This window comes from Neltuma alba, unplaced genomic scaffold, assembly GCF_004799145.2.
Source record: "Neltuma alba isolate B1F8T4 unplaced genomic scaffold, ASM479914v2 tig00012799_pilon, whole genome shotgun sequence".
Taxonomy (NCBI): Eukaryota; Viridiplantae; Streptophyta; class Magnoliopsida; order Fabales; family Fabaceae; genus Neltuma; species Neltuma alba.
The window spans coordinates 37,622-61,388 of record NW_021637196.1 but is presented as its reverse complement, the minus strand read 5'-3'; the positions used below and the strand labels follow the sequence as shown (position 1 = coordinate 61,388).

General features: G+C 33.8%; 6 protein-coding genes across 6 annotated transcripts; all 6 read right to left on the bottom strand.

Moving 5' to 3' along the window:
- Window positions 1-1,162: 1,162 nt before the first annotated feature.
- LOC114731064 (protein NRT1/ PTR FAMILY 1.1-like) lies at window positions 1,163-4,480 on the bottom strand. The gene is made up of 4 exons (XM_028918195.1): window positions 4,310-4,480; window positions 3,985-4,202; window positions 2,838-3,385; window positions 1,163-2,395 (listed from the first exon to the last, which is right to left on the bottom strand). The coding sequence occupies exons 1-4, from the start codon at window positions 4,392-4,394 to the stop codon at window positions 1,489-1,491; spliced, it is 1,758 nt and encodes a 585-aa protein (XP_028774028.1). The 5' UTR covers window positions 4,395-4,480; the 3' UTR covers window positions 1,163-1,488.
- A 1,668-nt stretch (window positions 4,481-6,148) lies between these two features.
- On the bottom strand, window positions 6,149-6,763 carry LOC114731050 (protein NRT1/ PTR FAMILY 1.2-like). The gene has a single exon (XM_028918177.1). The coding sequence runs from the start codon at window positions 6,761-6,763 to the stop codon at window positions 6,149-6,151; it is 615 nt and encodes a 204-aa protein (XP_028774010.1).
- A 40-nt stretch (window positions 6,764-6,803) lies between these two features.
- Window positions 6,804-8,704, bottom strand: LOC114731049 (protein NRT1/ PTR FAMILY 1.1-like). The gene is made up of 5 exons (XM_028918176.1): window positions 8,470-8,704; window positions 8,159-8,376; window positions 7,417-7,787; window positions 7,249-7,332; window positions 6,804-7,038 (listed from the first exon to the last, which is right to left on the bottom strand). Exons 1-5 carry the CDS (start codon window positions 8,702-8,704, stop codon window positions 6,804-6,806), a joined length of 1,143 nt encoding a protein of 380 aa, XP_028774009.1.
- A 1,612-nt stretch (window positions 8,705-10,316) lies between these two features.
- On the bottom strand, window positions 10,317-13,977 carry LOC114731048 (protein NRT1/ PTR FAMILY 1.1-like). The gene is made up of 4 exons (XM_028918175.1): window positions 13,893-13,977; window positions 12,844-13,061; window positions 11,396-11,946; window positions 10,317-11,217 (listed from the first exon to the last, which is right to left on the bottom strand). Exons 1-4 carry the CDS (start codon window positions 13,975-13,977, stop codon window positions 10,317-10,319), a joined length of 1,755 nt encoding a protein of 584 aa, XP_028774008.1.
- Window positions 13,978-17,636: 3,659 nt separating this feature from the next.
- LOC114731046 (bark storage protein B-like) lies at window positions 17,637-19,977 on the bottom strand. Its single transcript, XM_028918174.1, has 3 exons — window positions 19,942-19,977; window positions 18,499-18,741; window positions 17,637-17,975 (listed from the first exon to the last, which is right to left on the bottom strand). The coding sequence occupies exons 1-3, from the start codon at window positions 19,975-19,977 to the stop codon at window positions 17,637-17,639; spliced, it is 618 nt and encodes a 205-aa protein (XP_028774007.1).
- On the bottom strand, window positions 19,897-22,381 carry LOC114731066 (bark storage protein A-like). The gene is made up of 5 exons (XM_028918198.1): window positions 22,165-22,381; window positions 21,965-22,032; window positions 21,635-21,790; window positions 20,863-21,105; window positions 19,897-20,383 (listed from the first exon to the last, which is right to left on the bottom strand). The coding sequence occupies exons 1-5, from the start codon at window positions 22,379-22,381 to the stop codon at window positions 20,045-20,047; spliced, it is 1,023 nt and encodes a 340-aa protein (XP_028774031.1). The 3' UTR covers window positions 19,897-20,044.
- Window positions 22,382-23,767: the final 1,386 nt, after the last annotated feature.

The following is a 23,767-nucleotide window of genomic DNA, read 5'->3' as shown; positions in this document are numbered from 1 at the left end:
TTGTTATAACTCAAAATACAGAATAAAATAATATAAAATTCGATAAATTATAAAAATAAAAAACAGATTAACCAACCATTGCATAAATTATTTATATTTATTGAACATTCATTTTTAGTTATTAATCTAATTCATTATATTATTTGAAACTTTGGAATCACTGGGCACAAAAAAAAAAAACTTTGGAATAAAGAATAACCTAAATCTCAACTAATGGTCAGAATATTTTGGAAATTTATTTAATATTTTCAAAAAATATTTCTCTTAATAATTAAACAAATTGATTGTAATTAATATTGTTATTTAGAGGAAAAATAGATATTATTGGAAACTTCTGAATCCAAGACAAGCTAAATCCAAACGAATGATCACAAAATTCTTGAATGCTATTGTTTGATTCAGAGAATTTTATTGAGACGAATGATTTGGAGATTAAATTACGACTTGATATTCGGTACGAAACATTTTAAAATATTAATTTACTTATAAAATAACTACATTTCAAATACGTATTTTTTAATTCAAAAAATATAAATAAAATACCGAATTTTTGTTTTCTATTTTTAATAGTAGTATAATTGAAAGAGCTGCAGTATCTAGACGAAGTGGATGCATTGTTGACATTGAGAAATTTTCGGAACAAGTCATCGTTGGTGAAATTCTTATCTCCTGCCAAATTAATAAAACATATTTTGAAATTATAAATTAATTTTTTATTCTAATATCTAAACTTTTTATTTGCATTTTTGTATGTTCAGCATAGATTCTAAGTACTTATATTGAAATGGTAAAATTAGAAAAATATATTTTGATCCTAAACGATTAACCTCAACAAATTTATAATAAATTTAATTGATAATATGAATTCCAATCTTTTATTAATTAAAAAGACTTAATAATTAATCGAGATAATTTTTCTATTTTTGTAATCTCTATAATGAATATGTTATTAATAAAATCAAGTATTTTTTTAAACAACTATAAACTATTGATGAAAACAAATTAGAACTTAGAATATTAAAGATTTTGATGTACTGTTTGAGCTCACATCGTTAAGAGAATAGACAAAAATTAAAATTTATTCAAGTGCAAAAGTTAAAAGATTTATTCTATTTTAATGTTGGAAAAATCTCAATAATACTTACAATTGGATTAAAAATTCATAAAACATCTATGCATTTCTTCCACAAGAGAAACAACTATAGATTGTGTCTTTAGTACAACGTGATAATAATATATACAATAACCTTCATCCTATTTCTTTTAATTCTATTTTATGAGGTTTTCCCCCGAATTAAACGGGCAGAATAGATACTAATAGCTTAAAATTACAAGTAGATCGAATGTATTACCTCTCACTTACAGAAGAGCTTCTATGCCACTAGGCCACAATGTTGTTGGCAGCTGAGGGGTTTTAAGTTTGACCCTCCAATCTTTAATTCAAAACAAAATACTATCTTTTTATGGCAACTACACATGACAGCCTGTCTAATTCTTTCTAGGATCAACCTCTTTCTTAGATTGTAGATTTGAGTCAAACTCATCATCCCAATTTCCTATATCTTGAGTAGTCCCATAAGTCCAGCTACACACAAAGAAGCACAACAGATTTATCACTCCCAAAATGGTAAGAAGCGCATAATAGTAATCATAGTGACCATTGTTGGGACTAGATTCAAGCCAATTGTGCCTTCCTCCTTTCTGTGTCAAATTCTTCACAGTCTTCACAATAACACTGCCCAACACATTGCCTATACCCCAGCCAGCATAGAAGAATGACACAGCAACACTTGACATGCTCTTAGGAAACTGACTATAAAAGAACTCAATCTGTGCAATGATGTTAAAGCCTTCAGCTAAACCAGTTATGCAGAGTTGAGGTACAAGCCACCAAACAGACATATTAACAACGCCCTTCGGGTTTCCCACTAATCCTTCTTCAATGGCAAGGCTTCTTCTTTTTCTCTCTACTTGTGATGCTACTGCCGTGGCTAAAACTGTGAGAAATAAACCTATTCCCATTCTTTGCTTGAGAGTGAAGCCTCCTCTTATTCTGGGGTGTTTTGATTTTGACAGTAAAGGGACTAGAACGCGATCGTAGATGGTTATCCAAATAGTCATTGAGATGATTGAGAATACAGCGATGTTGGGTGCTGGGATTTCAAAGTTGAAGATTAAATGTCTGTTCATTGTGCCTGCTTGAACTACCAAGAATGTGTATTGGTTGATGATGATTGAAACTAAGAAGCCAGTGGACCAAATAGGAATCACTTTGATGAGTACTTTCAGTTCTTCTACTTGTCTCACAGTGCACAGATTCCATGGATTTATTGGGGTCCCATTGGAGTCCAAGTCTTTCACTCTGTTCTTGATTATGCAGGCTTTGTTCAAAAACCTATGGAAGATCAAAGTGAAATATGCACATAAAATAAGTCTGGTAATATAATACATCCGAACACTGACATTGTTGCAGAAATCTGAGTTCCTCTATAAGAATGTCTTTTAATCTAAGAAAGAAGTAATACTCCCTCCTGTTCTTTTTATAAAACGGTACTCATTAATCCTTAATATAAGAGTATATATACCAAATTTAGTGAAACATCTGTTGGTCATTTTCAAAAAGGCCATTGTCCCTTTCCTCCTCAAATAATGACTTTAGTTTAATTGAGAGCAATTTTGGAAAGTTATGAGAATCTCTAACATTCAACTTTAATTAATTTAACTAATTTATAAGAAGCTTTAACGTTCAACTTTAATTAATTTAACTAATTTCTCTAATATCAGGAAAGTAGTCAACAGGGTCTTACAAAGAGGACAAGTTTAGCACAACTTGGTACCTTAATTTTTCTGTAGGTTCAACAAGTTTAGCACCTTCCAGGAAATACCAATCTCCAGAACCCTTGGGAGGAAGTGTAGCATGTCTATTTTTCCAGGCTGCTACAACAGCTTGGACCAAGCCAGTGAGCAAGCTCTTTTCTGGTTTGGTTTTGACATATAGGGGAGAACCCAAGAAGAACATGGAGGTGGAGAATAACATGAGGCCCACAGTAATCCCGAAGCCTACAACCCAACCTGTTTTGATTTGAACGTAAACTATAACTGTCACTGAGACGGCAATTGAAACTCCAACTGAGACATAGTACCAATTGAAGAAACTCTTCATAATTCTCTCATTATTCAGGTTTTCTGGGTTGTTCATTTGATCTGCAGCAAAGGCTAAAGAACAAGGCCTGATACCACCTGCTCCAATGGCCATGAGAACAAGTGATGAAACTAGAAACAGCACTTGGCCTGTACTTGGGCCTGCACAAGCTTCTGTGTAAAAGTTGCAGTGTGGTGGCCTTGCATTGCGAATAATTGCAGTAAGCCATAGCACAATCATTCCCTGTAAGGAAAATACCACCACCATAAGTCTGATAATGCACTTTTATATTCATATGTAGAAAACATCATCATGTGCACATGTTATTTGAGTAGAAGTTATTGACAAGAAGCTACTGTAGACAAGGTAGCATGTTGGAGAATATATTGCTATAGCTTATATATAAATATATATATATATAGACCAGCAGAAAGCAGTAATGGTGTCTGGTTTCTTCAGTGAATATACTTGGAAAACAGGCCTCATAATCTAGGCCTAGCCTTTGAGTTCAATAAACATATTTCTAAATATAGATGCTAAACCCGTACAGGCCAAATAAACAGACGTGTTTGTTATTTGTCAGAGTTGTCCAATTCATTCAAAGAAGTTCATTTTTTCAATTCTAAGTATAAATTTCTGCACAGAATACAGTCATACACAAGTTTCTTAAATTCAGTAGCTCATAGCCTCGATATTCTTTTCCCTTGCATGTTAATCCATTTGTTACTTCAGATATTTTTTTTCCATTAACATCGCAACATTTCATCACTGAAGACAAATAATACAAAAATATACTGACGAACTATACCAAGAAAGAAAGGAAAAGAAAAAAGCATCCTTACAAGAAGTTCGAAAAGTGTCCCACACATGATAACTCGAAATCGTCCAAGGTAAGAATCAGACAAGAAAGCACCAAACATTGGCATAAAGTTTGTGAGGGCGTTCCACAGGAAAATTATTATAGACCCAGTTGCAGCATCATAATTATACTCTGTCATGAGGTAAATTATCATGTTCACATGTAGCCCCACATTTGCCACTTTCTCAAATGTCTCGTTTGCTGCAACACACCAAACCAAAAGCTTGAGCCACGTTCAAGATAAGCTATACATGTATAGTATATACATATACATATCATCACTAATAAACTTGAAGTAAGTGTATTACATATGATAAAGGGCATGGTTCTGAAGCCACCCTTTTTGCTTCTAATTTGTTGGGTGCCTTTATCATTCTCCACTGAAATTTCCATGTCGATCTTTCTTCTGCAGAATGAATGACGGTTAAGACAAACTTAGAGCTTTGTTCTTGATAGGAATGTGTGTGGACAATAGTTTTCTTCACACACAATCTCAGTTACAATATCTCTAGCCCTGTAGGTATATATCCCTCGACCCTCGTTATTATTCAACTCCTTGCCGCCTCATAAATTTGATATGTTACTGTCTAAAAGATTGTAGTCTAATTATGTAAAAATATTGCTTAAGATATATATATGTATAATCAAATATAGATATCTATCTACACACGTTACTTCTTTGTCTTGCCAGTTTTCTGCAGTGTGAAACGGTGGATATCACTATCACATTAATAAGTTTTGTTTCTATTAGCTGGGTCTGTAATGTATGATAACATTCATTCAGAAAGCTAACTGGATAAGAGCTTTTCTCGATATTTGTTCTGCTAAATATAACTTTCACTTATGAGAGTCCTCAAGCCAGGATTTGAGTTTTGAACTAAGATGTTGTATTAGCTAATATCTTGTTCTTGGAATTAACTTGATGATGAGGAATAATTTAATAGACGGTCCTAGTTAAGTGGCTCTGGGAAACGTGGATGGTTAGTCCAACAAAACGGTGTGAACAAGTAAAAGATGAGGACTTGCGTAATGAAAATGAATGGCCTTTTCATGTGCATCAAAATGTACAACATATTTGGTCCCCCCATTGTCATGAAAACTTCATTTGGTACTCTCAAAATTCTACAAGATGTCAGCATCAAGTTTCAACTTGGACTCTCTCGTTTTCTTTTTTTCTAGATCAACTTTTAGTATGTGTTTCAAAGAATTAAATTACAATGGAATATTTGTGAGACACAATGACTAAAATTAGACAAAAACATTTTATTTCCAAAAACACAATAATGTTATAGATTAATTAAATACTACCTCCAGTCCCAAATATAAGAGCTACTTAAATAATTTAACTAGATTAAGAAAATTACATAGGTTAGTTATTCATAACAAATATGAGTTGATATCTCTAAAGTACCCTTTTTAATCATAACTTTGATCTCTTTAAAGTACCATTTTTAGTCATAACTATCCTTGAAGGGAAACTCCCTTAATATGTGTAATCAATAGGGATATTTTAGAGAATAAATTATCAATATGGAAGACAAAGTGAATTTATGTCTTATATTTAAGATTAAATTCAACTCCCAGTTAGTTTTTATGTTAAGGATTGGAGGTAATACTATATAAACAATATTTTACCAAAGAGTATGACACAAGATATATAATTTTCTTTTGAAAACAAGTGCACCTGATGTGAGAAAAATACTGATTCTAGAGTGGTTTTTATTCTTGTTTTACATACGCAATGATTTTTTTAATGATTTTTTATGTCCTTTCAGTACATGGGAGTATGATTTTGCTTCAATCCAATTGAAACTTGAAAGTAGTTATGGGAAGATATTTTTGTGTCTGTGTATATGGTATAACGTCCATCTATAGCCTACAGATCAGCCGAGAAGAAACCATAATGAAAGAAACAAGGTAGGTGATTAAAGTGGAGGATTCATTTGAAGGGTACCTTAAAATCTTATATTTCTAAATAATATTAATATGAGACTGAATGAATATAAAAAGGTGACTATTGAGTGATAATACCAGATAATTTACAAGGAATATTGGGTAGACATCAGCCTTTTGGTGAGATTGAATTGCATTGGGAGAAAAACAACTAATGTTAATTGTACCACAAGAAACAAAAATATTTGATAAAATTACATAAGAACCGTTTTATTGATCCTTAGTTCCTCATCTTCCCACATGTCTATGTCTTGAGTACTCCCATAAGCCCAGCTACACGCAAAAAAGTAAAGCAGATCAACCCCGCTTAGAATGGCAAGTAAGCCATAATAGTAATCATAATGACCAATATTGGGATCAGAGGCAAGCCAACTCTGTCTTCCTCCTCTCTGTGTAATATCCTTCACAACTGTCACAATGAGACCAGCCAAGAGATTGCACACTCCAAAACCCACAGCCAAAAAAGCCATAGCAATGCTAGACATTCTTTTTGGAAACTGAGTGTAATAGAACTCTATCTGTCCAATAGCATTAAAAGCCTCGGCTAGACCAGTTAGGCATAACTGAGGCACAGGCCACCAAGCAGACATAGTCACTGTCCCTTTGGGATTTCCCACTAAGCCTTCTCTAATGGCAAGGTTTCTTCTCCTTCTCTCAACTTCTGCTGCAATTATTTGGGCTAAAAATGTTAGTGCTATCCCAATTCCCATTCTTTGCTTGAGGGTGAATCCTCCTCTTGTTCTGCTGTGTTTTGATTTTGAGAGCAAAGGGACTAGAATACGGTCGTAGAAGGCTATCCATATGGCCATAGACAAGACTGCAAATATAGCTAAGTTAGTTTTTGGGACTTCAAAGTTGAAGATAAGATGTCTGTCCATTGTGCCAGCTTGAACCACAAAAAATGTGAGTTGGTTCAGACCAGTTGAAGCCAAGAAGCTCGGTGGACCAAATAGGCAACACTTTGATCAGTGCTTTTAGCTCTTCTACTTGCCTCACTGTACATAAACTCCAAGGGTCCGCTGGCATACCATTAGAGGCCAAGTCGCTGGCTTTGTTCCTGATCATGCACGGCTTGTTCAAGAACCTAGGGACATTTAGATTCATTTTACATTAGTTAATTAAGTCTTGTAACCAATGTCAACCAAGAGATCTTGAGAGAGAGAGATATATATATATTTGGTCATTTACAAATTTCTCTGTCTAGACAACTTTCAAGTAGAAGTGACATACCAGAAAGATTTATATAACATGGCTTATGACAGTCAGCTAGTAGTTGATTCAGACAACTGTGTACCTCAGCTTGTCCGTAGGTTCAACAAGTTTAGCACCATCCTTGAAATACCAATTTCCAGAACCCTTGGGAGGGAGAGTTAGGTGTCTGTTTTTCCAGGCTGCTGCAACAACTTGGGCCAAGCCAATGCACAAGTTCTTGTCTCCTTAGGGCTTGATATATAGGTGAGACCCCAAGACAGTGGAGAATAACATGAGACCCACAGTAATCCCAAAGCCCTCAATCCACCCAGTTTTGATTTGAATGTAAACTATGATTGTTACTGAAAGGGCAATTGAAACTACAACTGAAACATAGTACCAATTGAAGAAGCTCTTCATTATCCTCTTATTTCTTGGCTTTTGTGGGTTGTCAATTTGATCTGCAGCAAAGGCTAAAGAACAAGGCCTGATGCCACCTGCTCCAATGGCCATGAGAAGAAATGTGGAAACAAGAAACAATAGTTGTCCAACACTTGGAGTTTCACAAGTTCCTACGTACAAATTGCAGCGTGGTGGCCTTGCATGTTGAATAATAGCAGTGAGCCATAGCAAAATTTGTCCCTGCAAGGAAAACAAAAACCATAGCAACTATGCCCATTCCAATGCTTTGGAATTCTCATAGTGTTCATATACTACCACCTTTCATTTTCAAGGTTAAATGAACTAGAAAAAGTCAACTTCTTTGTTTCCTTCCCCCAGCTAACAAACAATGAGTATATTTGGCGTAGCTTAAGTCTAATGCTTGATTTCAAGGAAGTATATGATCCTTAAGAAGGTAGGTTTAGGTATGAAGTTGAGTATCAATAAAGACCAACCTGTAGGACTAGGGTTGTCTAAGTTTAAGGGTCCTAGCCACGTAAGGTTCCCACAAATTAGGCCTTCTTTATGTGAACATGGACCAACATGCTAAGAACAGGTGCAAATATACTTACAAGTAGCTCAAAGATGGTGGAGCATGCAATAACATGAAATCGTCCGAGGTAAGAATCAGAGAGGAAAGCACCAAAGATGGTCATGAAAAAAGAGACTGCACTCCACATGTTCATTATGATGGCTGCATTTGCGGGTTCATAATGATATTCTGACATGAGGTAAACGACCGTGTTTACTTGCAGACCTATATTTGCTACTTTCTCAAAAGTCTCATTTGCTGAAACACCAAATCACAAAGATTAAACTCATGTCTCACCACAGATTATAATTAAGCGTAACCATTGTCACTAGAAAACTTAAAAAGTGTCACCTATGATAAAGGGCATGGTTATGAGGCCACCCTTTTTGTTGCTAATCTGTTTGAGGTTGTTGGCTTTCTTTTGATCCTTCTCCATTGAAGTCTCCGTGTGTGTCTTCATTTCTTCTGTAATATGTATGTAGTTCAGAAGTTTATCAGAGCTTTGTTTGTGATAGGGAAGCGTGAACACTGGGTAATGTTTTCTATACTCAATAAGGACTAAGGTATAAATGCCCTTTGAAGGCATCCCTCGTTTATATCTGAGAAAGATGCCATATACCTCCATCTGCCATAGTAATTACAAGACAGATAAACTTCTTGTAAACAACCCCACGTAAAATTTAAACACATAAAACTGATAAAAAAAAATCTTATAATCTTTTTAAAATTCTGGACTATACGGTTTGTCTTACAATTATAAAGACAAAAGAGTAGGTTAGTTATTTACATAGAATCTTGTGAACGCGCGATCATTTCAATTCGAAAGGATAACACCAAAGCTGATTTTCTTGTTTGTTTTTCTTGAAGGCTTGAAGCACAGATGCCTCGCCGGCAAACGATTAGAATACCCTTTTGCGACAATTATGTGTGTTGGCACTTAAAAATCACATTGATGTATATGTGATAAAAATTTACGGAATCGGCTCATAAGCATGACTAATATGTTTTACCTTAACCTCCCTGTAAAACACGAATCCTACAAATTAGTTATGAAAAGATACGAAGGAAATCAAATTACTTGGATGTGATGTCAAATTAAACATTACATATATATATATATTTATGTGGTTGACCTTTACATATGCTGAGTTTTAGATGCAGACTGATCACAATCTTTCTATCTTGGACACTAGCAAGTGCAGTACACACTTTATTATTCATCACTATAAAACCATACTGACCTTTGAAACCACTACTCTACTTAACAATTAATGAAGAGACAAAATTGATATGAATTTAGATGAAATCAATGCTTAACAGACTTATTATCAATTCTCACCTAACTAAAAACTAGTAAGAAAAATGGGAAAATTGCCTTGCTAGTCATTCATCTGACGAATTGTTCTCGACTGGAAGTCATTAATTGAGAACCAAAAGGGAAGAGGCAAAAGCAAGATCTGTATTTTCCCCTCTGCCTATGTGAATCATGAAAGCCAGAAAAATGATGGCAATAAAAGAAGATGATGGTGTGGCATTTTTTGAGGATGCATACAGAGAAGCTTCGTTGAATAATGAAGAACAGCAACATTTTGCATTCCAATTAGGATTTCTTGGCAAGAAGATGCTGTTCACACAGCTACCTAATTTTACTTTCTGCAAGGGGAAAGGTCATCTTTCACTATGTTTCTCAAAAACAGTGAATAATGATTTCTAAGTTTACGTGTTTTTCCAAGGAAAAAAGTACGTATGATGTGAGAAAAATAATGATTCTAATGCTTTTATTCTAGTTTTATATATGTAATGATGATTCCTATGTAAGTTTAATACATGGGAGTATGATTTTATTTCAATCCAATGAAAAGAAAGCATAATGAAAGGAAAACACATTGAAATAAGAGTTAACTGCTTGAAGGTAGGTGATTGAAGTGGAGAATTCGTTTCAAAGGTTTGTGACACCACTATGCCAATAGGCTCTCCTTGAAATCTTATATTTCTAAGTAATTTTAATGTAAGACTCAATGACTGCAAAACGTGACCATTGGATTATAAATATCACAAAATATATAAGGAGTATTGGGTAGGCATGGGCCCTTTGGTGAAACTGAGCTGCATTTGCAGAAAAACTAATATCAATATACCACATGAAACAAAAATATTTGATAAATGCACATGAGAACGGTTTTATTGAGTCTTAGTTCTCATGTATCTTCAACATCTTCTGCAGGTTTTACTTTTGCGTCAATCTCATCATCCCAAGTTTGTATGTCTTGAGTGCTCCCATAAGCCCAGCAACAGAAAAAGAAGTAGAACAGATTAACCCCATTTAGAATGGCAAGTAGCCTATAATAGTAATCATAGTGACCATTATTGGGATTGCGGGCAAGCCAACTCTGTCTTCCTCCTCTCTGTGTAACATCCTTTACAACGGTCACAATGAGACCAGTTAACAGATTGCCCACCCCAAAACCAACAGCAAAAAAAGCCACAGCAATACTAGACATACTCTGTGGAAACTGACTGTAATAGAACTCTATCTGTCCAATAGCATTGAAGGCCTCAGCTAGACCAGCTAGGCATAACTGAGGCACTAGCCACCAAGCAGACATACTCACTATCTCTTTGGGATTTCTTAATAAGCCTTCTCTAATGGCAAGGCTTCTTCTTCTTCTCTCGACTTCTGCTGCTGTTATTTTGGCTAAAATTGTTAGTGCTATCCCAATTCCCATTCTTTGCTTGAGAGTGAATCCTCCTGTTATTCTGCTGTATTTTGATTTTGAGAGTAAAGGGACTAGAACACGGTCGTAGATGGATATCCATATGGTCATAGAGAGGATTGAAAATATAATGAAATTAGTTGGCGGGACTTCAAAGTTGAAGAGAAGGTGTCTGTCCATTGTGCCTGCTTGAGCCACAAGAAATGCCAGTTGGTTCAAGCCTGCTGCAACCATGAAGCCAGTAGACCAAAGAGGCATCACTTTGACCAATGCTTTTAGCTCTTCTACTTGCCTCACTGTACATAAACTCCATGGGTCCTTTGGCATTCCATCAGAGTCCAAGTCGCTGGCTTTATTCCTGATCATGCAAGCCTTGTTCAAGAACCTAAGGACATTTAGATTAAATTTGCATTGGTTAATTAAGTCTTTTAATCTATCTCAGCCAAGAGACCTTGAGAGGGGTGTGTGTGTGAGTGTAAATGTCTATTTAAGTAGGTGTGATACTAAAGACATATGGCTTGTGACACAAAGTATGCTAGTAGTTGAATAAGACAACATGGTACCTTAATTTGTCTGTAGGTTCAACAAGTTTAGCACCATCCTTGAAATACCAATTTCCAAAACCCTTGGGAGGGAGAGTTAGGTGTCTATTCTTCCAGGATGCTGCAACAACTTGGGCCAAGCCAAAGCACAGGTTCTTGTTTGCTTTGTGCTTGACATAAAGGTGAGAGCCCAAGAAGAACATGACGGCGGAGAAGAACATGAGGCCCACAGTAATCCCAAATCCCTTATTCCACCCCATTTTGATTTGATAGTAAACAATGAATGTCACTGAGAGGCCAAGGGAAACCCCAACTGAAACATAGTACCAATTGAAGAAGCTCTTCATGATTCTCTCGTTTCTTGGGTTTTCTGGGTTGTTGATTTGATCTGCAGCAAAGGCTAATGAACAAGGCCTGATGCCACCTGCGCCAATGGCCATGAGAAGAAGCGATGAAACAAGGAATAACAGTTGTCCAGCACTTGGAGTTGCACAATTTGATTCTGTGAAGGAATTGCAGTGTGGAGGCCTTGCATTGTGAATAATTGCAGTGAGCCACAGTACGATCAATCCCTGAAAGGATAACAAAAACCACAGCAACTTTGAATTCTTATAGTTCATATTCTATGTTTCATTTTCTAGAGGAGATGAATTAGAATAAGTCGATTTCTTTGTTCAATTCGGCCACCTTATAAAAAAATATGACAAGATTTTTAAACATGAAACGAGTTATCTCTTAGTCAACGACATGTGTGAAAGGTTATGTAGAAAGTCATAAGACTAACAATCACTAAGATCGTGTTCTTATTACACCTAGAGACATCTCCCGGAAAATTCATAGTCAAAAAGATGTCATAACCACCACTTAATGAACAGTAATGTCAGTTTAGGGAAATCTTACATACCTTAAAAGGATATCACTGATCACGAAAAGGTTAGGTTTGATAACCATTGATTGAAACAGGTATTGGTTCATCAAACACTATATTCATATAAAAACTCATGCCTCTATTAAACAGTTATGTTACTTCAAAAGACACTGACACTACTGCATTTCATCGGCTGTAAAGGGCAAACTTCTATAAGAGAATTCATTCTTTGCCTTTCCCACCACTTCATTCAAGACACACAAATTCATTTGTTTAGTGCACAAAAGAGAGAAGTAATTTTTTTTCATAAACGTCCTTCTTGTCTTTGCTTGAATTTTGAGAATCCAGACCACTTTCAGAAATCTTCATTGTATTCTAAAATAAATGCTTCTCTACTTTATGAGATAAAACTCCTTTCACATATTTACTTTGTATAGCAAAAAATTTTCTTCTTCGCAGCTAATTCAAATGGGCACTTAAGCCTAAAAGAAGTGCAGATCTTAGAGAATTATGTGATCTTGAAGAAGGTGGGTAAAACTATGAAGCTGAGGAATGAAGGAATCCAAACCCACATGCCAAGAAAAAGTAGAAATTTACTTACGAGTAGCTGGAAGATGATGGCACATGAAATAACACGAAATCGTCCGAGGTAAGAATCAGAGAGGAAAGCACCAAAGATGGTCATGAAATGAGAGACGGCATTCCAAATGCTCATTATTATGGCAGCACTTGCAGTGTCATAGTGATACTCTTGCATCAGGTAAATGATCATGTTCACATTCAAACCTACAGTGGCCACTTTCTCTAATGCCTCGTTTGCTGCAACACCAAACCACAAAAAGATTATTCAAATTAAGGGACGCAAATCCAAACAAGAAATCCATCCCCCTTACAACCACACTTCTCTTGTAACAAGACTCTGATCTAGAACTCATAACAAACTCATGTTCATTACAAATAATATGATGAATGACAATCATCACTATGCTATGCAAATTTGGGGTTTCTAATATGCCACTCTCTAATGCTCTCTGTAATGCCCCAACCTTCAAAATATTTTTTTCCTTTTCTTTTATCATTAAATTCTACATATAATGAGTGACATTTTGGTATCTTATGAATCGTGAGGTGACGCAATTTTAAAATTTTTTATAAATTTTCAAAAGAAAAATACCATAAAACTGTGCGGTTTTTTTTTTTTAAAAAAAATATATATAAAAAATAAAACTACATCATTTCATGCGAAATGTCACCAATTTTACGTAGAATATAATAATTAAAAGAAATTAAAAAAAAATAGGAGTATTACAGATGGTATTCCTCCGGTCTTAAATATAAGACCCTTTTTGTAGTGTAATTTATATTATAAAAAGAGTTTTATATTTAGGACCGGAAGAATATTAGATAGTATCAGAGAAACACACATTAGAAGCATAAACCCTGTGTGTGTTTTTTCGCGTATTGTTTTCTACACCGATTAGAAACAATCAGTGTAGGAAAAAAAATACTTTTCTACGCCGGTTCTTGAACCAATGTAGACTCACTAGACTGGTTGAATAACTGGTGTAAAACACTTTTTTGCCCCTTGCATTGTTTGAAGAACCGGTGTCAAAAGACTTGTAAACCTCTGAGAAAAAAGCGTCATGTTACCTATGATAAAAGGCATGGTTATGAGGCCACCCTTCCTGGCGGCGGTGATCTGGAGGAGGTCCTTGGCTTCCTTTTGCTCCTCCATGGACGTACGTCTGCAAATGGGGATGTATGGATTCTTGATTTCTGGTGTAATCTGAATGAATGAATGTGTAGTTTAGGAATTCATTGGAGCATTGATTATTGTGATGGGAAAGTGTGAACCACAAATAAAGTTGTTGCAGACACATTAATATCTCAGGTATATGTTAATGCTCTTTCAAGGTTTGTATGTGTGCCTAGTTTTTATCCCCTTTTGCTGCTGCCTCTCAAAAAGATGCTGTATCCATCTCTATCTCCCATAAATTACAAGAAAAGGAAAAGTACAGCCCTTGTAAACAACGTAAAAATTAAAACATATAAAAATGTTTATACCACCTTTCCTCCTAAATATAAAATCTAGTATGTAATGCAATTTGTATTATAAATTAGATATTATGTCTTGGACTGGAGGTAGTAATTTAAAACAGAAAATTAACCGTGCATTTTTTAAGTTTGCGTAATTAATTTTACCAACTCTTGTATTAGTAGTTCTATCTTATTCATTTTGACTTTCCACAAAGAAAAATTAGTATTGATATAAATATATAATCTTCTAGTTCTATTTATAAATCACTTCTGACATGTTTTATATAAACTAAGAAAAATCTTAAACTTCATTAATTCTTATTTGAAATTCAACAAGTTTTCAACTTTATTCTTATTTAATATCTAGCATACCTTATATAAACAAAATTAACACAATAATAAATGAAGGATAAAATTGTATATTTATATAAAAAAAAATTTCAGTAACCCATAAATAGGACCAAAAAATATATTTTTTTTCTCTGCTCAATAAATAGAATCATAGCAGTAATATTGTATAAAATGTAAAATTACATTAATTGCGGCGTTGACTCTTGGATGTTAATTTAATGATCATAAAAAACTTTATTTACAATTGTCGATGATGTCAATGTCAACTTGAATTTTTTTCTTTCTTTTTTTTTTTTGGCAGCCTTTTTTTCCTTTCTTTTTTTTTCTTTTTCTTTTTATTATTGTAGGTTGGGTTTCATATACAATGTTCTGTAGTTTACATGCGAGCCGGCGGCCCTCAAACCTTTGTGTCTTGGACTTAAAGGCGCCACAATTTAGTAATCAATGGTTCTCAATGGAAACAAAACAAAATAAAATGCATATACATATACATATACATATTTGCCAACAAACAAATTACTATATATAAAAAAATACTCTACCACTATGTTTCCATACGTAAGTCACTTATAGGATTATTAATAACATTGTCTCTAATTTTGCTCGTATTAAATAAAATAAAAAGAATAAGAGAGGGAATGTACAACATAAACAAAATCACCCTAATAAAAAAAGTTATAGCATATTTTTTCCATACATTTTTTAATAGGATACATATGAAAAATTTATGGGAAAATTAATTATTTAGTGTTTGAACTTTCAACTCGATCAGGACTCAGTCCCTAGATTTTAACCTGTTATAACTCGGTCTTTCAAATTTCATCCGCTTAATAAATCCAACCCTGCCGTTAGTAAACTAAGAAGAAGCCAGCCCTTGTGTCTCAAACGGTGTTAAGAGAGTTAAGAGTTGTCTTCGTGACATTCTTGTCAGCACCACTTAGGATTATGTATCAGGATGAGAGAAGAATTAAAAAAAAAATGAAAAAAAGAGTCGGTAACTCTCGCTCTTCCTCTCATTCTCAGACGTCGCTTGCTTTCATAATTCGCTCGCCATCTCTGATCTTTAACCCAGACTCATCTTTCTTGATCTGCAGATTTAATACATTTATTAAATCGACTGAGCCCAACGTTGCTGCCTGCTCCTTTAAAATTTCTTTTACTTATTTTGGCTGACATAAAACGCTTCTTTATCTTCGTAGTCCATACAAAAGTGGTGTGTTTCTTCTCATCGTCATCCACAGGTCAGAGTGCATTAAATGTGGGAGTACTTATTTTAGCTAGGGCCGTAAACATTAAGCTACATGTTAACGAGTTTGGCATCAAAGGAGTATTATTCTTAATCACTTGCAGGGTATGTTTAGCTCTATAATAGGAGTGTGCCATTGTTTGTAACGATCAAATAATAAATGGATTCTTTTTGGCGTCAAATGTGGAAGAAGAGATAAAAAGTGAAGACAATGATAAATGGGCTCCTAACCCACGTACCAATAATTCAACTGGGTTTATAATAAAATTCTGCATTTTTATAAATGAGATATGTACAAAGGAAAGAGTAGAGTAAAAGCATGAGGAGCTCAAGATTTGCAGAGAATAACAATTGGAAGCTTATTTTCACCATGCTCTGTTTTCAAACCAATAAAACAGAGCACTCAACAGTGGTACTCTCCTCCATCCTTCAAAGGCCCAACTCACAACTCAAAACAAAACCCACGTTATATTAAATATTTAGATCGAGAACGATGAGCTTGGGTTGAAGATCTGAGATGGCAAGCAAAGTATGCAGGTTGCAAGCTATCCCTCAGATCGAGAAGAAAGAGGAACAGAGTTAGCTCGTTCCATTCTTTTCATTTTTGTTTTTTTTTTTTAAATTTCCTTTAACCATTTTGACGTATAACTGCTGAAAAGGATGAAATGGATGCAACATTTAGCTCTGTTAACACCGTTCGAGACCCATGGGCTAGCTTCTTCTTGCTTCACTGGCGGTAGGGATGGATTTATTAAACGGATGAACTTGGAGGACCAAGTTTTTAGGAGTTAAAGTCTAGGGACTGGGTTGTGATCGAGTTGAAAGTTTAGGAATCAAATGATTAATGTTTCCAAAATTTATCAGTTTAACATATTTTTTATACGCAAAAATGGGATAGAAGTGATATATAGGAATAGAGTAGCACACGTTGCTAATAATTTGCCTGGAATTATGTCATGAACATGCTTTATTTTTCCAATGAGCCTGAAACAAGAGGCAACTAATGAGAAATGAACCAGAGGCTTCATCAATTAGGCCTATAGAAGTTTTCAGATGATATAAAAAGTAAGCATTCGAGTTCAGGTCGAGAGGTGGAATTTGTTGTCCAATTTTCACTCTTTACGTGCTCTTTCCTTTCCCTCTGTATGTTTTTCTCTCCTAGTTATTTCCTTATGTTGTTGCTTCTTGGTCTGTATTCCCTTCTGTCCACAACATAAGACATTAGTTAAACTTTTTTTTACAAAAAAAAAATATTAGTTAAGTCATTAAATATGTTCTAAATTGATAAAAATTGCTGTTTTTACCCTTATTAAATAATGGGGTTAAAAAATGTTCTCATATCTCTTCTGCATTTAAAACTTTCTCTACTCCTTATAACAAGGGGTACAAGTAAAAATCTATCATTCATTAACCTATTAACCTCTCATATTTCGGATCAAAATTTTTTCTAAAAAACTTTCTTTTTGAATGAGAAAACTTTATATATATATTGAAGCAAAGAGAGTAGCTTGTAAATAAGTGTGTGTTTGCGCGCGCACAACAGTTTTCCTCTTTACTGGTTTTTACCATGGCAGATTGCAAGTCAAAAACCAAATGCAAAAGGCAACCAAGAAAATGTGTAGCATAACATCCATGCTTGCGTAGAACAGTGACTCCTGATTCCATGTCTTTTAATCCCACCACGGGAAATATTACTACAACTTCTTTTTTTTTTGGGTTTATTTTCGAATTGGCCATGTCCAAACAGAGAAAGAGAGAAGCTATGAGACCAACAAGGAGATGAATTTGATGAGTACAATGACAGCATTCTGAGAAGCTAAGGATGCAAAGAGAGAAGATTCATTGGAGAGTGAAGAACCACCACCTGCTAAATCAGACAAAGCTCTAATGGCAATGAAAGGAGTTTTGTACTGAAGGCAAATCAGAGCAACGGCTGCACTTTCCATGTCAATTGGTGTGGCATCAAATTTGGAGCTCAAGAATTCTCTGTAAGCTTTGTTATCAACAAACACATTGCTGCTAATTCCTCTCTTCACCCTCACCACTGCAGGGCTTCTAGGTAAGCAAGTTGTGTTCACACACCCTTCCAACTTCACAATCTGCAGGGACAAAAATGGCAAACACACTCAAAACTCTCCCTTTTTGGGAAAAAAATCACTTGGGTTCTGAAACAAGACTGATAATTAATCTAGTTGAGATAGTAATTTAAGTGTCAGTAATTTAAACATAGTTCAATCGGATCAATTCAATCATGATTAAAATAATTTAATTAAAGGATACAAAATGCATTAATTCACAAATAAATAAAACATTGACATACAAACCACACATAATCCAACAAAACATAATTACTAAAGTACAAATTTGACAAACTACTATTTTTTTGTCCCCTACTTAAATGATGTCATTTTAAGCTCAACAAAGAAAAATATAAAATCTAACTTGATCGACTCATTTAAAACTCCTAACTGAACTAGTCAAGAGACTGATTCGCTAGTTCACTAATCTGACTTATTTAGAATGGGTTTTAATACCATGAAATTGCTTAGAACAATTTTTTTAAAAGCTTAAACAAAGGTTCAACTTATGAAAATCAAATTGGAAGAAGTCAAGTAAAGTGACCTTGAGTTTTGCAGCAATGTGATAGTATGTGTTGTCCACTGGAACCCAGAAAGCATGCTGCCTCACTTCTGGGATGCTGTTGAGTGGGAAAACTGCATCTGGCTGGTACCAAACTCTGTTCAACAGATGTGGTACTGACTTTGAGTAATTATTGAAATTGGAGAACTTGAGATCACCAAATCTTCTGGGGTAGTCTCCATGTGCTTCTAAAGCTAGTTCCTCCGCAGCACCATCTCCAAATCTCTGCCAAATGAGTAGTGTTTTTTGGGTTCAGATAACAAAAACTTACAATTGAAGGTAACTCGCATCGATTTTTTTTTAAAAAAATTGCTAAAATTATATAGAAGTTTTTTCAGTTTAAAAATGTTCACCGGTCTCTCTCTCTCAAAAAAAAGGGGGGGGTAAACTACAAGGAACTTCTCTATTTTTTTCCCTCAAAAAAGTACATTGATCTTCGTTTTATTTTGTCAACGCAGAATTTTCTCATTCAATTTGTTAAATATTCAAACATTTCTTCTATTTCGAAAATAGATAAAATATTCATGTAAATTTAATACAAAATCACATCATTTATTTTTATTTGAAGGATTTTTTTAAAAAAAAATTGCTCTTTTTTTCCGGAAAGCTTATGATTGTGAACTGTTTGGAAAACTTTTAAAAATAAAGGTGTAGATATGCATATATCAAAATCATACAAGATATATTTATATATATATATATGGGTTGATAACAACTAATGTAAGAACACTTAAAAGTGAGAAGAAAAAAAAACTTTCCTATAAGATTTGGCTTACATCAGAGATTACCTTTGGCTATTCAAATTGATAAGCCTATTCAAAAAGAAATCCTTAAGTGCATGCTTAATGCTTATGGTATAGTTTTTTGGGCTGAGTTAAAAGAAGATATCTCTTAACACTAAATTTGAGTTATGAAAGAGGACCCTTGAATCAAAGGATTTGTTCATCTAAATAGGAGCAAGACAATATTTTTATATTTTATGGCAGAAGCAAGACAAAATATATATACATTGTAATTTTGATAAGAGATAAGTTATTTGGAGGTTAAAATGAGAGATTAAATTATTCACAAGTAGCAAAGTTCATATATTTGATATCAAGTATGCAAAAGATGGTAAAATTGATTTATATCATTCATAAAATTTAATTTGGATGGTTTAAATGGGAAAAAAGAAAAAGGAAAAAAGCTACCAAAGTTACTTGTGACACAAAAATATCTGACAAGGTCAGAGAGAAATATTATTGTAATATTATATGGCAGTGAATGATGGATTTTAAAAGGATAATGTGAATATAAAATAGGGGCAACCGAGATGAGAATGTAGAGATGAAATGATGACGCAGCAGATTGCAAGCAAAGAAGAACTTGATGCAATCGGCAAACAAGAAAATGTGTAGCATAACATACATATATGATTTCTCATACACCGTTCGCTCCTAATTCCTTGTCCTTAAATTTCATTGCGGGAAATTTACAATATCTCTGTTTCTTTTCAAATTCCCCATGTGCAAACAGAGAAAGAGAGAAGCTATGAGACCAACAAGGAGATGAATTTGATGAGTACAATGACAGCATTCTGAGAAGCTAAGGATGCAAAAAGAGAAGCTTCATTGGAGAGTGAAGAACCACCACCTGCTAAATCAGACAAGGCTCTAATGGCAATGAAAGGAGTTTTGTACTGAAGGCAAATCAGGGCAACGGCTGCACTTTCCATGTCAATTGGTGTGGCATTAAATTTGGAGCTCAAGAACTCTCTGTAAGCTTTGTTATCAACAAACACATTACTGCTAACCCCTCTCTTCACTCTCACCACTGTAGGTTTTCTAGGTAAGCAAGTTGTGTTCACACACCCTTCCAACGTCACATTCTGCAGGGACAAAAATGGCAAACACTCTTATGATATCCTTATATCTTTTAAAATATCACTTAAGATGATGAAACCCATACCAATAAGTAAATTAGTTAAGATAGTTATTCAAGGGTTAAAAGTCCAACTATGGTTGAATTGGAGTCAATCCAATCATGATTAAAATAATATAATTTAATTAAAATATACAAAAACCATTACTCCACAGATAAATAAAACATTCTATTTTTTTCTACATAAAATGATGTCATTTCAAACTCAACAAGGAAAAAAAAATATAAAATCCAATTCAGTCGACTCATTCAAAACTCCCGATCAAACCAACCAAGAGACTAATATAATTTACTAGTTCGTTGATTTGATCAACTGATTCGGGTTTGGATTTTGATACCATGAAAATCATTTTTTAAAATAATTTTTAAAGCTTAAAAAAAGTATTAGTCTATGATAATAAATTGGAGGAAGTGAGGTATAGTGACCTTCAGTTTTGCTGCAATGTTAAAGTATGTGTTGTTCACTGGAACCCAGAAAGCATGCTGCCTCAATTCTGGGATGCTGTTGAGTGGGAAAACTTCCTCTGGTTGGTACCAAACTCTGTTCAACAGATTTGGCACTGACTTTGTGTAATTATTGAAATTGGAGAACTTGAGATCACCCAATTTTCTGGTGTAGTCTCCATTTGCTTCTAAAGCTAGTTCATCCTCAGCGCCATCTCCAAATCTCTGCCAAATAAATATTGCTTTTTGTTTTTAGATAACGAACACTTACAATTGAAGGGTAACTCAGATTTTTTTTCTATCATAAAGACAAAAGGTTTGTTAAGATTATAGAGAAAATTTTCTAGTTTAAAAATTGTCAAAGATCTCTCTCAAAAACAAAGACTTAAATTACAAGAATCTTCTCTAATTTTTTTCCCGAAAAATCAAAAATTGATCTTCATTTTATTTTCAAAGTCAACGCAAAAAATTCTCATTTAATTTGCTGAAATTTTGAAATCTTTCTTCTATTTGGAAAATAGATTAATCATTCATGTAAATTTAATACAAATTCAAATCTTTGCGTAATTTATTTATATATATGAAGGAAAATTTTTTGAATTTGCTCCTTTTTATGGAAAAGAAAGAGAACGAGAAATTTATATAATATAGAAAAAATGCGAAAATTGTAGTAATTAATTTTTAAAATAAAAAATTGAATTCATCAAATAAATATAATGAATAATTAATAGTATTCTAAATTTGTAACAAGAACCTGCCAATTCCAAAGTCCAGTATGAGCCCAAAATTGAGGGATAGTAACATCTCCAATTTGAAGTTGTGGATTTGCATTTCCTGCAATTCCATAATGAACCACCCCTTTCACTTTGAACAATGTCACCAACAACTGTGTTGCAAATCCTGCATTTAACTGCAATTCCATAATGACCCATATGAACTAAGTGAAACAAATTAAATACGCTTATCTTATAATTAAGTTAGCAAATAATAACCCCTATACATGCTAAAACATAAAGGGTTGATCTGATATTTAAAAGAAAAAAACCATGATTTTGACTGTTATAATTATAACAAGATAGCATACCATGCTCAATCCTGTCATAACAATTATAACCCTCTTCTTTTCCAGTTCCCCTATGCGAAATCGTCTTCCTGAGATGAAAACCAGATTAAGAAGAAGAAGAAGACATTGAAACCTAAACAAAACACAACAAAACTTGCCTGCAGAATCCAAAAAGAAGAAGAAAGTACAGTGAAACGCAAACAAAAAACAAAAAAACTTGCCTGCAAAATCAAAGAAAGGTAACTTGGGATCAGCGTGGAAGGATGATGATTGAAGAAGAGGGTTCATCTCAAAGGCATTTGGCACCACTATTCCAGTATATGGCCCTTTCCTATTAATCTTGTTAATCTCTTTCCAGTTTTGCCCAGAAACTTCACCATTCATTCTCCTGCTAACGCACAGTACCAGCAACACCAGAAAAGCCAACAGCCGCCTCATTTTTCTCAAAGTCTCAATGGGGGGTTTCTTCTCTTTGCACGATCCCTGCAGATCTATACGTGACCCCTTTTATAAGTACTTAATTAATGTCATTATATTAATCAATCAATCCTCTTGTTTATTTAGTTTAAACCTTGTAGATAGGGAAAAATTACATTATAATAATATTTTTTAATTTGATTTAATTTAATTAAGTCTAATAATATTTTAATTTAATTCAATAATACTAAATTGTGAACACTTCATTTTGATTGGTGCGGCAAAAAAAAAAAAAAAACCAATAGATAATAAATAAATAAATGGTAATGGAAAATCCTCATTGATTCTTTCTTGAAAGTTAAGTTTGAAAAATCGCCTTTGCAATAAATGACAACAAAGAAAAACTTATTGATGATGGGATTACATGTAGATTGGCTTCCGGACTTAGAAAATGCGGTTTTGAGTAATTAGTAAAAAATTTATTAATATTGATTGGTCGTTTGATTAGGAAATATGGTGTGGAGCCATTAAAAATAAACAGTAAAATTAAATTAAAAATTAAAAATAAAAGTCTCTCACTTATGTTGATTGAGTCTTAAGTTGGGATATACCATTGAGGAAAAATTGAAAATTGAAAATTAAAAATTAAAACTGAAAAATCTCTAATCACCCATAATTGGGCCTCAAGTTAGGAAATCTCATCATGGATTAATAAGAAGGAAGAAATTATTTTCATAAAATAAAAGATATCTAACCAATAAACAAAAAAGTAAATTTTTTAAATAAAATAAATCTTTTTCTAAAAAACACCACCCAAATGAAAACGCATTTATGCTTTGAACTACATGGACTTGAATCTTTTAAAGGATAAATAGGCACTAGTTTTTTGGGCTAGGTCAAGTCTGAGTAAATAAATAATTTTTTTTCATTTTTTTGGTCATTGAAATATGCTTAAAGACCACATTAACTTTAGATAATCAACTAGGTATGATTATTTAGTATTATACTGGTCAAAAAATCATTTAGTATTATGGGGTGCTTAATACTTTTCCTTCACACAATCAATTCTCGGAATTTTTTTTTTCAGTTTTCATATATCATATTTTTGTAAAAAAATTTCGATCCTAAAATTTTGATAGCAATTCCTGTTTTTTTCATCCCCTTACGTGGAGAAAGAGATAACATGAATAATCAAACTAAATGTGTTTGCTGGTCAACCATATATTCGTAAACGTACACGAGTTAAGTGAGTTTGATCTTACGTGGTGGATGGAAGGGCATGCGAAGTACTCCTCCGGTTGGCCAAAATAAAAAATATTTTTTTAATCCTATCTAAAGTGTAATGAGAAAATTTTTTATATATAAATATATAATTTTACCTTTTATTTATTACTATTTCCTATCCTG

What these genes read in the sequence shown, in the direction of transcription:
- LOC114731064 (XM_028918195.1), bottom strand. Translation starts at nt 4,394, where the DNA reads ATGGAAATTTCAGTGGAGAATGATAAAGGCACCCAACAAATTAGAAGC. An exon ending in GGACACTTTTCGAACTTCTT is followed by an intron (nt 3,386 to 3,984) that starts GTAAGGATGCTT and finishes TTTTCCTTACAG; the next exon opens with GGAATGATTGTGCTATGGCT. An exon ending in GAACCTACAGAAAAATTAAG is followed by an intron (nt 2,396 to 2,837) that starts GTACCAAGTTGT and finishes GATCTTCCATAG; the next exon opens with GTTTTTGAACAAAGCCTGCA.
- LOC114731050 (XM_028918177.1), bottom strand. Translation starts at nt 6,763, where the DNA reads ATGGCCATATGGATAGCCTTCTACGACCGTATTCTAGTCCCTTTGCTC.
- LOC114731049 (XM_028918176.1), bottom strand. Translation starts at nt 8,704, where the DNA reads ATGCCTTCAAAGGGCATTTATACCTTAGTCCTTATTGAGTATAGAAAA. An exon ending in CCACCATCTTTGAGCTACTT is followed by an intron (nt 7,788 to 8,158) that starts GTAAGTATATTT and finishes TTTTCCTTGCAG; the next exon opens with GGACAAATTTTGCTATGGCT. An exon ending in GAACCTACGGACAAGCTGAG is followed by an intron (nt 7,039 to 7,248) that starts GTACACAGTTGT and finishes AAATGTCCCTAG; the next exon opens with GTTCTTGAACAAGCCGTGCA.
- LOC114731048 (XM_028918175.1), bottom strand. Translation starts at nt 13,977, where the DNA reads ATGGAGGAGCAAAAGGAAGCCAAGGACCTCCTCCAGATCACCGCCGCC. An exon ending in AACCATGCCTTTTATCATAG is followed by an intron (nt 13,062 to 13,892) that starts GTAACATGACGC and finishes TTGGTGTTGCAG; the next exon opens with CAAACGAGGCATTAGAGAAA. An exon ending in CCATCATCTTCCAGCTACTC is followed by an intron (nt 11,947 to 12,843) that starts GTAAGTAAATTT and finishes TTATCCTTTCAG; the next exon opens with GGATTGATCGTACTGTGGCT.
- LOC114731046 (XM_028918174.1), bottom strand. Translation starts at nt 19,977, where the DNA reads ATGAAATTTAAGGACAAGGAATTAGGAGCGAACGGT. An exon ending in AGGAATTAGGAGCGAACGGT is followed by an intron (nt 18,742 to 19,941) that starts GTATGAGAAATC and finishes CTCATTTGGCAG; the next exon opens with AGATTTGGAGATGGTGCTGC. An exon ending in ACATTGCTGCAAAACTCAAG is followed by an intron (nt 17,976 to 18,498) that starts GTCACTTTACTT and finishes TTGTCCCTGCAG; the next exon opens with ATTGTGAAGTTGGAAGGGTG.
- LOC114731066 (XM_028918198.1), bottom strand. Translation starts at nt 22,381, where the DNA reads ATGAGGCGGCTGTTGGCTTTTCTGGTGTTGCTGGTACTGTGCGTTAGC. An exon ending in ACCTTTCTTTGATTTTGCAG is followed by an intron (nt 22,033 to 22,164) that starts GCAAGTTTTTTT and finishes TTTTCATCTCAG; the next exon opens with GAAGACGATTTCGCATAGGG. An exon ending in TTATGACAGGATTGAGCATG is followed by an intron (nt 21,791 to 21,964) that starts GTATGCTATCTT and finishes ATGGAATTGCAG; the next exon opens with TTAAATGCAGGATTTGCAAC.